The 12,161-nt window shown below is 39.6% G+C and overlaps 1 protein-coding gene across 2 annotated transcripts; it reads right to left on the bottom strand.

Annotated features, from left to right (window-relative positions):
• Window positions 1–548: 548 nt before the first annotated feature.
• On the bottom strand, window positions 549–6,244 carry LOC122887081 (E3 ubiquitin-protein ligase MARCHF2-like). Of its 2 annotated transcripts, none has more exons than XM_044219940.1 (5): window positions 6,112–6,244; window positions 3,604–3,899; window positions 3,305–3,500; window positions 2,627–2,836; window positions 549–1,879 (listed from the first exon to the last, which is right to left on the bottom strand). In XM_044219940.1, the coding sequence occupies exons 2-5, from the start codon at window positions 3,786–3,788 to the stop codon at window positions 1,724–1,726; spliced, it is 747 nt and encodes a 248-aa protein (XP_044075875.1). In that variant the 5' UTR covers window positions 3,789–3,899; window positions 6,112–6,244; the 3' UTR covers window positions 549–1,723. The 2 variants fall into 2 exon arrangements, with proteins under 2 accessions (XP_044075875.1, XP_044075874.1); XM_044219939.1 differs by lacking the exon at window positions 6,112–6,244 and adding an exon at window positions 5,352–5,679.
• Window positions 6,245–12,161: the final 5,917 nt, after the last annotated feature.

Genomic DNA, 12,161 nt, shown 5'->3' with positions numbered 1-12,161 from the left:
AGAAGCTTAAAGGGGAAACCATTCTTTAGTGGAGCTGGTAACAACTCATCTTAAACGTGACAAGGGGCCCCGGCCAGACACTGCTTTTTTGTAAGGTGTCGCCAGCAAAAACAGATGGGAACAGCAATGTATGTATGTATGTAGTACCAATGTATTGTATTTTATAAACGTATATGTTTTTAGGTCAAATCTTAATCTGAAAAGTAACTAGTGTAAAATAAGTGTAGCAGGCTTTCCCTCTGAAATGTAGTGGAGTAGGAGTACAAAATAGATCAAAATGGAAATACTCAAAGTACAAATACCTGAAATTGTAGTGAAGTACAGTACTTGACTAAATGTCATAGTATACACTGTGACTACAAATAATGAATGTTAAAAGGTCTCCCAGTACAAATATATTAAATGGGAAAACAATTCTAAATATGAAATGAAATATCAGCGCATGACCCCCACAGTGATTGATCTTTAGATATATTTCCAAAGACTACATGAAGATCATTAGAAGCTGAAATACCTAAAACCACCAGACAAATCACATTTCACATTGATTTAGTCCAGGAGTCCCTTGTGTTTTATTGCACAATAACCCAACTTTTCCAGGGGATGCAGCAGGAAGACTACAATAACACAAAATACTTTGTTTAGCATACGCTGCATACATTGATTAACATCTCAGAACACATTTGTCTTTTGCGCGAGTACCAGCCTGCTCTGATACATCTGTTTTTATATAGGACAAAAGTCTGTAATCTCACTATTCAGAACACTGTATCTCTTCTATTTAAAACTGCATTTCTTGTGATGTAGGACATAACTACTGGTCATTGCTAGGCAGTTCAATTAATGAATGGTGCATTTACAAGTGGAGCAGGGCTGTTTGCTAATGCACTTTTATGACAATAGTAGAGACGTCATCCAATTAGAATGTAAACACTTTTCTACACCTTCAATACTATTTCCTTATACATTACTGCACTGCCGTTTAACAGCTGCAGTTAGTGTTATCCCATATACTACAATCCTCACTGACCCCGTGACAAGTGTGATAAATATGTGATGCCTTAGCTGTTGTCTAAACAGGAACATTTTCATTGATAAAGCTTTACCAGGAAACTTTAGGGTTCAGATTATACACAAGAACGTCAGTATGAGCAACTGTCGCCTTCTACTTGTCAAGAAAGAATATTCACAGATAGACTTTGTCAATCGTGTTTTTAGATTATTATCCTCTGCCGGGCTATTGGCTGCCCATTGTTCAAAAACAGCTAAATACATTGTGAAGGGGCATGGGGGAATTATAGGTAGTGAATATGTTTCATATTATACTGTAGTAGCATGCTGAATCAGTTATATCCTGCTACATAAGCTTGTGTCTTAGTATTTCATAAGCTTGTGTCACGGACATACAGTTGGGCTGGTTAGTCCATTGTCCATGTGTTCAGTCGTTCACATCCCAGCACTGGCTGTCCGGTGACAACTCTGTGTTTCAACATCAACTGTGACTCCGGAATGAATTCTTCCCAAAACCACTTTTGTGGTCGGCCAATACTGTTGTAGTTTACATCAAGTGCTTCAATAAAAGAAAACAGAAGGAGAAAGTCGCTCTCTCCTCTCAGAATGGTCCATATGAAGTGCAAAAGTTCATTAATATGATTAATTTTGTTTTTTCGAGAGTGCTTCAGTGGCTGTTATTTTAAATACTCCTCTTGGCACCACTCCGCACTCATACGATGGTCTCATCAGTCATTTTCTTGGTCGACTTGGTCGGCACAGAACGCTGGGTGGTGTGCGCCCCTTTCATGTCGGGCATGAGCAGGCGCACTTTCTGATTGGTCCTCCTCCACTCCGAGTACAACTGACAGTGATACCGAAATGACACCTGAGATTGAATGGAAGGAGAGTGGGAGGGGGCGAGACAGGGGGTGACAACGGAGGAAAAGACAGACATCAATACAACCGACACAGAGATACTTGAGACAGAGTAGTACGGATGCAGGACAGGAGCGACAGGCTGACTGAAGCTGCAACTGCTGCATGACAGGCCGCTCACGAGCTGCGAGCAAAAAGGCTAATCCTTAATTGTTATTTCTAATGATTCTTTTGCTGAAGATTAAAGGATTTGGTTTCTGAAGAAGGTTTAAGATTCACAATACATCCAATTTTTAAAGAATATGATCCAGTTAAGGAAAAGCCACCTTATTCTTACTATTCTCAAAGAGTTATGCATGTAGGCGCATGCATGAACTATCTGGCCAACTTTCAAACAAAAGAGTGCTCCGTGCCAGAGACTATCAAGTTGCACATGCCCTCACGTCTTTCTACCCTTTGACTTTGTTCAAGTGCTATTCAAGGTCATATTGGGACCAGAAAACAGCAACATGATTTCTACATTAATCAACAGCAGAACATAAAGGTGGGTTTGGTTGTCTTTGTATTGTGTCTGTGCCAGTTCACACGTTCAAATCTATGTGGGAACCAAGACATTAAATCCAACTTGTGGGTGTGAAGTTGCGAGAAGAGAAAAACATTCACTCTGTGCTGGCACCTTAACAGAAGAACATAACATGTTTTATAAACATGTTTTTCGTAAATTACAGGAGAATAACTTAAGTAACACATTAGTTACCAGTGTCCAGAGGATGTAGATGGTGAAGAGGGCGATGGTGAGGGCGATGAGGCCAACAGCCTCGAGTCTGCTCTTCAGTTGCAGGTGGTCCTGGGCTCCCCTCAGACACAGCCAGCCGGAGATGGCTGCCAGGGGCGTGATGAGAAGGAAGCAGGCCATGTCGCACAGCAGCGTGCGCTTCTCACTGCGAGGGCCTGGGTCCTTCAGCCACTGAGCAAGGGCAAAATTAACTGAAAATCAGCTTTCAACAGTTATAACCTTAGCCAGTGTTTGTTTGAGTGATGCATCTTAGTTTGCAATGACTATTACAATAATATTCTGCCAAGTAAAAGAGAATTAGAAAAGGTGCGAGTTTCCTGTATAACTAATATGAATGCATTGATGCTATTGAAGACTAGTCCTATGAATAGAGAGTCCTTATTACAAGGTCAGGCAACTATCTCATAAATATGAGCAACTCATCTCATATCCCGAGGATGCTACTTGTTGGCACACAGTCTACATGGCTTAAAATAAACCTCACAGACAGTTACAAAATACTTCAAATATCAGTACAAGGCCAAAGAAAAAATAGTCTTCCTTGCTTTAGACAAATTAGTCTTGCTCATTTCCACCACTTTTTGTACAAACAAAAAAAGACAGTAAAATCATTTATCCTTGCAGTAAATTCCCTCTAACCTGTGTGAGTGGCTGTGGTCGTCGTTCAATAGTGAATTCTGTGTGACAGAGTTCGCAGTAGCTGGTGTTGGAGGAGGACAGCCACTTCTCTAAGCAGCTCTTGTGCACTTTACCCAGCGTGCCAGTGCAGTCGCAGGGTGAAAGCAGCGTCTCCCCTCCAGCTCCCTCATGACAAATCCGACACATGCCCACATCACTGAGAAGCAAAGTAGTGAAGACAACAATGTGATGATCAACCAAAGAACAGTGTAATCACAGTATATTCATTAGGACCCCATGTGAGTTCCTCCCCCTCTTACCTCTGCAAGCTCACTGCTTTGACAACAGTGGAGAGTGGGCGGCCATCTTTAGCCGTAACCTTGGCGATGTACTGGGCCTGCGCGGCAGAATCAGACTCCTCCGAATCCTTGGAGGCATCAGATTCGGCATTCCCGGAGTAATCACAAAGGGAGCCAGGTAGGTGGCAGCACCCTGACGAAGACATGGCTCAGCTGAGGGTGACGAAGATGATGGTGGAGGCGACTTCAAAAGAAGGTCTGATCCAAAACCTGATGTCCTACTCCTTTCCTCCTCTGTCCACCTACAGAGCAAATGCCTGGTGGATTATGAACAGGAGACAAAATATGGGTAAACTTGAAATGGCAATATAAGTACAACATGATGTCATTCTTGCAAGCCTCTCATAAGCTTCTTTATAGGTCTCAGTGATGCCATGTTGATAAAAGAGAGCGTGGCATCCTCCTGACAAAGTTTAAGTTCCAGCTCTAGGTCTCAAAAAAGCTGGGTAAATTGTTTGCTGGAAATAAACAAAACACACAACCTTCAAAAAGTATCGAAGCGAGGCACAAAATCCTCAAAACACCCTATTTACAATAATGTGTTGCCTCTGCATAAACTAGTCTGGCCAACAAACAAAAAAATGTAAATACTAGCCAGACAAGGAGTCACACCTGTAACCCAGTGGTGGACCATGGATGAAGTATTCAGATCAATTGCTAAAGTAAAAATAGCAACAATACAATGTAAAAAAACTTAAGTGTGTAAGTATTATCAACGGAAGGTACTTAAAGAATCAAAAGTAAAAGTAACCATTATGCAGAAGACTGGACTCTGCCAGTGTTATATTATGTGTGATACTGGATTATTATCACTGATGTATTAACATGTAAGCAGCATTTTAATGTACTTGTTATTAATGGGTCCATCATTGCAGAAGCATGTTGTGAGGCCAAATTATGCTCGAGTCCCACAGAAAACGGTTAAAATCAAGATGTCACATTTGTTAAAAATGTCCTGATGCAGGGAAATGTGTGAAAACACATGCACATCTAGAACTACTAAACTGGAGTGATGGCTGAGCCATAAAAAAATATTATTTTACTCAAGAGAAGTAATTCATACCTTTCAGTAAATAAGGGTGACATGGCTTCAGTAAACTGTGTTGGCAAGCAAATACAGAATGCAGCACATTGCTGTGCAGAGAAAAAAAAAATTCTGGTGGTCCTCAAACTGTGTACCCCTACCAGTCTCTGCAGCCTGCCCTGCAGACTGACACTGTCACCAGTATACTCTTCAACAACTTCCTTGAAAAATAAACATTATAATATTACACAAGTGTGGGCACATATTGTTGTATTTAAAGCCCCGGACGATAAAGCAAAATAAACCAGACAAGCGTAATGTCATTGCGATTTAAAGCATTTCTTAAAGTCGGGCAGCTTAGCACTGGTAAAATCATACTACAGAAAACAAAACCTCGCACTGTCAGACTGCGCGAGCACTGCAAATCCACATTCTATTTATTTTTATTCAATGATTAGCTAACAGTCGAAATTACAGTCACAGCTAGCTAATTTTGGCCGATGTGTTCATGATTGATTTAGTATCGTTAATGTACAACCGCCAACAAAGGCACAATTGATCTCAATACAAGAAAACCGTGTAAAGTAGTTGAACAGCTGTCAAGCAACAAGCTGATGTGTGATGTTGTCGTATAGAAAAGCTGGTAAACAAGCTGAAAAACAGACGTTAGCGTAAATGTACTCACCCGACGGCCTCCCTTTTCTCGCTTGGCCTTGGCCTTGGCCCTGCGTTAACCAGACACAGGCTAGCTGAGCTAACTGGACAGCACTAGCTACACACTATGACATTGACATCGAACCAAAAGCTGATGATATGAGGGGATACAAAAGACGAACACATGCGCTGCATCCTATCCATGGCGTGTACTATATCTCCCTCGGGTGATTTTGTTTGAAAAGGTGAAAAGTTACGGCCGTCTCTGCCAGGATTACTAGACACAGCTAACGTAGCTAACAGGCTAGCAACGGGCAAGCCTACCTCAGCATCCCTCAGCTGTGCACTGGTCATGTGACACAATGTTGCCTTCAAGCCATTAGTGATAGTGTAATAATGGACACTTGTCACACACATGTCAGTCATCAAAGTGGCAAATACTACTATTTCGCTTGTAAGAACTGCTCGTAAATTTCTATTGCCAAATGTGCTGTTAAGGAGGTCAGTAAACATGGAAGTCCAGTAAAAACTGATGATGAAAGTAATACATGTAATCACTTAAGTTGTCAGATGTTTTTTATGCTAAACATCAGTTAGCTCAAGAGCATAATGTAACCTAAAACAGCCATCAAAAACTACCTATTCTATATACAATTTCAGCTACTCCTAACGTTTTGATGTCTACGATCAATGACACAAATGCCGCTTCCGACCGTTACAACAGCAGTTTACGAGGAGGCCTCAATGCATCGCATTCATACAAACAATACCAACAAAACGTGTGACCATACCTGTTTGGATATATTGTGGCTAAAATGTTTCAATCTCTTTTTTTCTCTCAATACTGGTTTTAACATTTCAACGAGGAAACGACCGTTATCCTCCATCGAGAAAACATCAGTAGTAAGTTATGCCAAAATAAAACCGCTAGGTGGCAGGATTTAACCCTCTCAGGGCGTTGCAGAGAGGACGGCTGGGACAGTTGCTTTGCAGATGAGGTCCAATAACCTTCAGGGGTGCGAGACAGGGGTTTCTTGAAAAAAATGCATAAATTTGCCATTAATTACAGTCACTAGACATTAGTACAACGGCAAAATACATCAATGACCGTTTGAATGTTCAATATAGGTTTCTGAGTCTTATGGGTTTCTTTATTGGGTATCCTTAGTATGAACATTTTGAGGAACCTACAGCAGTGGTGGAAAGTAACAACATGAACTCATGTACTGCTCTTAACTACAATTCGGAGGTACTGTATTTGAGTATTTCAATTTTATGCTACTTCATACTTCCACTCCACTACACTTCAGATGGAAATATTGTACTTTTTACTACACTACTCTTATATGACTGCTATAGTTTGGAGTTAATATGGAGATTAAGATTTTGAAAACCTCATCATATAAAATATGATGCATTCCTGTAGAGTGAATTAAATTACCCAACAGCAGTCTAGATAAAATCTGTAAAATTACCTCGACCAAGTACATTAAAATGCTGCTTACATGTTAATACATCAGTGATAATAATCCAGTATCACACATAATATAACACTGGCAGAGGCCAGTCTTCTGCATAATGACTACTTTTACTTTTGATACTTTAAGTAACTTCCATTGATAATACATACTTAAGTAGTAGTAGTTTTTTTTTTTTTTTTTTGCATTGTACTTCATCCATGGTCCACCACTGGGTTACAGGTGTGACTGCTTGTCTGGCTAGCATTTACATTTTTTTGTTTGTTGGCCAGACTAGTTTATGCAGAGGCAACACATTATTGTAAAGCAGGTCTCTGGTTCAAAAGCATAGCAATCAAACAAAACAGATTCCAAGAAGTGAACTAGAGTTGCCCCAGGCCTGGTTTGATTCACGCTTTGTTCACACGTCAGATGAGATTATGGTTTGATAAAAGGCTACAAAACTGCCATGTTCCTTTGTGCAAGGGATCATATTCAATATCTAGTAGCTCCACTGATGTATGCATTTATGCATGATACTGTGCTGCTACCGTATATACTATATTGTACTGTACAAACAGATCAGCAAACATAAGATTTCTCTACGGCTTGCTTCTTATTGACTTACAGAGTGAGTGGCACTTTGTTGAGTTAATGGAATTGGAAAAATGTTTCGATGAGCCAGGTCAATGTAACATTTCAAAAGCAAACATTTTAAGTCCACTTGACCTAGATGTTGATACTAATGCAGTGCTCAGACAGATCTTGGTCAGCCTATCGTCATTATGCAGAAACATTCAAGACCATGATTCTTTGGAGACTTTTAAAATGTTCCCCCTCATGAATTCTGAAATGTCCCTTTAGTGTGACCTAAAATAGTAATCTCTGCCTGTAATATTTAACCATTAGTTAAACAATGTCTATTTTTGTCCTATCACGCTGCCTTACCCTCTACCCTTGCCTCTTTCTTTTCATTCCCTTTGAACCCAAACACTGATAAAGAAGGGGTCCACTCGTTGTGAGTGTGATCTGAGTACATTACTGAGAACGGGGCTCATTACACACACACACACACACACCTATCTCAGAGCGTGTTTCTCATTAGTTATCTCACCCGTCTGTTTGGTTAAAGTCCAACAGAAATCATGAGACATTACCTCTCTGCATGTGTGGGATATCATGAGACATGTATTACTGGACTTTGACATTGACAGACACACAAATGCTCATGCAATTCATTTACACATTACACATTATGAATGTTTGAGCAGTCAGCCACCATTTGAAAATGTAAGAAAAAAACATTTACATAATACAGTTTTTCTGAAATATTTAGCAGTGAAATTCAGGTGTGTGTTGGTTTGCCTTGTGTTTTGACTATGGTTACTGGTTTCATGGTCCATTGCTGCGATCATAAAGGAGTTTGGGTGACATAGCAGAGATTCCACAAGTTGCGACAATGCATTTGTCACAATAGTAGTTCCCATTGTTTAACTTCATTGTCAATGCGTCATTATTTCTCCTTATCATGATGGCTGAGAAGGACTTCTGGAGAGGCCTTCTTCATCTGTATTGACTGTGTAAATGTACAGTAATTATATACATATAGCACATTACTCCTTTAGCTCACGTTGTACTGCTTTTCTCTCTCTTCGGCTGCTAGCTCAGGTACAGAAACCTGCATGTTCAATTCAGTGTCTTTGTCAATTAAACTATTCATTTATAGTAATTCCATTTGTATCACATTTAAGTTAGATGTATGGGACACAATAGAAAGTTCTGAACTGGGCAGTGAGAAGAATTCGACTGGTACACACATACACAATAGTAACATACCTACAACACATGCTAATATACTGTATCTACAGTAGCCTACCACAGAGAGAGATTGAGAGAAAGTGAGACAGCCATTGACTGAAACAGAGGCAGACAGATGGATATAGACACACAGATTGTACAACTTATTAACAGCGTTTGGCTTTCAATAACAGTAAGCTATAATTCAATAGCTGCAGTTCCATCTTGTGATCCTGTAAACTGTCAGCAGGACTCCTCATGAGAACCAGTGGAAGGCAATAATTCAGTTTCTCCCATTTTCCGATGCACTCTTGTCCTTGTGAGAACTTACTTGACCGAGCTACCTTACTCACACTCTAAATGCATATTCAAGGCCCAACTGTCCAATAGGGTACTTTGGTGGCCATTGAACACCCTCCAGCTATTTAACACCATTCAATATGAGATAGTGTTCTGGACATATCGTGTCACTTTCAGCAGTGTTGAGTTGACAGGCCTTGGAATCACTCAAACGTGGGGTATGCGATTCTGGAAAAATCCAATACTAAGACAAATACCATGATGTAGAGCGAACAACGACACAGCAAGTAATGTAACTAACGTTAGCTAGATTGTTGGTTAGCAAACTGTTGCTACAGTTGCTGCTGCGAAGCTAACAGCCAGAGGACGAGACGTTTCCCCGAGCTAGCACACCAGCTGCAGACAGCGATATTCACAACTCTCCTGCTACTATAATATAATAATAATAAAACTTTATTTATAGAGCACTTATCAAAACAAAGTACACAGTGCTTCACAAAGAGAGAAATAAAATACCACAATGAATAATAAAATATAAAAGAAATCAAATACACAAAAGTAGTAAAATAAACAGACAGTTCAGGTAAAATCAGGATATGCTGTCCGATAAAAATGTGTTTTGAGAAGAGACTTAAACGAAGACACTGACTCAGACAACCTAATTTCTTTGGGCAAGTTGTTCCAGAGCCTCAGGGCCCTGATGGCAAAAGCTCTGTCCCCCTTCATTCTGGACTCAGGAGCAGACAGAAGACCCCTGCCCGAAGATCTCAAACTACGTGAAGGTTCATAAGGGATTACAAGGTCTAAAATATAGTCTGGGGCCAGGCCATGAAGAGCCTTAAAAGTAATCAACAAGATCTTAAAATCAATCCTAAAACCAACAGGGAGCCAATGTAAAGAGGCTAAAACAGGTGTGATGTGATGTGATTGTACCTCTTGGTCCTGGTTAAAAGCTTAGCAGCTGAGTTCTGTACAGTCTGCAGTCGTGTCAAGGTTTTTTGATTAAGACAAGTGAACAGACTGTTACAATAATCGAGGCGTGAGGAGAGCATGTACAACAGTTTCTGCATCACTAAGATTTAAAATAGATTGGATTTTTGCAATGTTTCTGAGGTGACATAGCAATATAGCTAACAGGTCTATAGCAAACATCACAACAACAGCATATCTTGACAAAGTAGAAAGTAAGCTGAGTGTCCGTGGGCAAGTCATTTAACGTTACCTGACACACAAATCATGGTTGGAATAGTGTTGTGCGGCTCGGTCCGAGCCACTTTGTTTGTTTCCCAATTTACAGAGCCAGGGCTGTGTACAAACACTAAATGGACAGCTAGCGGACCGTGAGGAGATATTCGCTGAATTTGACAAAAAGACTGTACTGGATTATAATCGCACACCCCACCTTTAATTTTAATATAATCTTGAGTACTTTGGGGAATACACACTGTAAATAACTATTCCATTCCAATCACTATTGTCTGTCTTAAAATGTTTAGTTACTGTCCATCAACTGGGGGTCATTTTGTGACTGTTGAGGGTGGTATTGACTTATTTCTTCATATTCTCATATTTCTCATCCACTCAAGTACCAATCAAAACTGCATTGGAATTTCATAGAATTTTATTCAGGACCATTCTGAGTGTTACCCTGTTTATCTATCCATCAGAGTATTTATTTTTGATGTTTTAGACTTTCACCTGGTTTCTGCCCCTATTGATTTAAAGATATGGATGGTCCCGCAGCAACAAAATAAATCATGGAGCTGCTTTAATTCTAATATCTTTAAATCTAAATTGTTTACATACAGTAGAAGTAATCCAAATGAGACAATTTTATAAACTCAGCCTCTGTTTATCACACGAAGGTACTGAAAAGATTGATTTGTTCCTGAAAAATGCTTTTAGTTTACAAATGACTTTTTTTTCCAGTGCATGTAATATTTCTTTCCAAGAAAATACAGGGATGAAGATGAGTTTCACTAAGTAGTGCACTTAACTGTTAATGTTTGACAGCAAACACCTTTACTTTAATGAGAGCAGACATGTCTGCTAGAAAAAAATTACCATATGCACACTTTGAACAAAAGTAGTCAGTAATATTTTTTGCACTATTTTTTTCCTGTAAAATCTTTATTCAAGGGCAAACCCATTCATTTCATTTTAGTTTAATATTGTGTAACAACAAGAGGTGCACCATCCCCTTCCATCTGACACCAAACCACTCTTTCAGCATCCATCTTAAATCTCTGAGTCATGAGATGTACATAACCTCTCTAATGCAGGACACGACATTATTGGTTTTGACTTTACAAATGTGAACAGTGAAACCATGCACATGACTCCAACTTGTCATACCGTGCTCCCAATTACAAAACTGTGTGGCTTCGTTCAGCTCCATTATTGAATCACCTACTGACTATTCTGAGTGTAGTCAGCTGATTGCTTAGCAGCTTTCAGAAATAAAAAATCCAGTTTTGGTAAAGACCGTCTCACTGGGGAAAGAGAATGAAACTGCATGTTCCCTCCTCCATGCTAAGTGCTATAAAATGCACTTGAACAAGCCACATAATGGCTAAATGCTGATGTGGATCTGCAGCTGCTGTTAGCTGCAGCCAATGTTCCAAGGCTAAGAACATACTAAGAGCATTTTCTTATTTAAAGTAACCCTATGAATACTTTAAAGTTAAAGGCCTTGTTAGACAATAAAAATGTCTAGATGTCTTTAGTCATTTCTAATAGAAAGTGTCCATTTTAATCTCTCATTTAACAGACGGCCTGCATGTTTTTTCAACACTTGTCTGAAACAGATCAATTATTAAAGTTACATTTAAAGATTTTGGGCTTAAATCTAGGTGCCTGATCTTAGCCAAAGTCTTAGTCAAAGGGAAAAGGTAAGAGTTTACGGAGTATGTTTGCAGCCAGTTTGCAGTGATAAAATTGGCTGTGTATTTTATCACAATGGATTTGAAACAGTGACTGATGCTGACTTCCAGCTTTAACCGTGTGAAGTTGAAGATCCTCAGCTTTATGTGTGTTCATATCCATAGTGGGTAGCCTAATAGGGGTAGCCTAGGTGATAAGGATACAGTCTTGTCAAGGTATATGCAATTTATATCGCGATATCATGAAATATTGTGAAATGGTAAATTCAATTGAGAAACCCTTTATAGATTAAATAACCAGATAAAACTAATCCAGTGAAATAACTAGCTGGCATGTCAAGGTACTTCGTTACATTGATTCAAAAATCCTGTAAATCCGATACTGCCATTATACAGTCCTGCCCA

The sequence above is a fragment of the Siniperca chuatsi genome, linkage group LG13 (genome assembly GCF_020085105.1).
Source record: "Siniperca chuatsi isolate FFG_IHB_CAS linkage group LG13, ASM2008510v1, whole genome shotgun sequence".
In the NCBI taxonomy this organism is placed as follows: Eukaryota; Metazoa; Chordata; class Actinopteri; order Centrarchiformes; family Sinipercidae; genus Siniperca; species Siniperca chuatsi.
Note: the sequence above shows the minus strand (reverse complement) of the source record. Positions and strands in the feature narration are given on the sequence as shown.

Excerpts from the sequence above, each read along its gene's own strand:
- LOC122887081 (XM_044219940.1), bottom strand. The coding sequence starts at position 3,788 with ATGTCTTCGTCAGGGTGCTGCCACCTACCTGGCTCCCTTTGTGATTAC. Across the intron at positions 3,501-3,603 it reads AAAGCAGTGAGCTTGCAGAG|TGATGTGGGCATGTGTCGGA; the intron begins GTAAGAGGGGGA and ends TTTGCTTCTCAG. Across the intron at positions 2,837-3,304 it reads GACCACAGCCACTCACACAG|TGGCTGAAGGACCCAGGCCC; the intron begins GTTAGAGGGAAT and ends GCCCTTGCTCAG.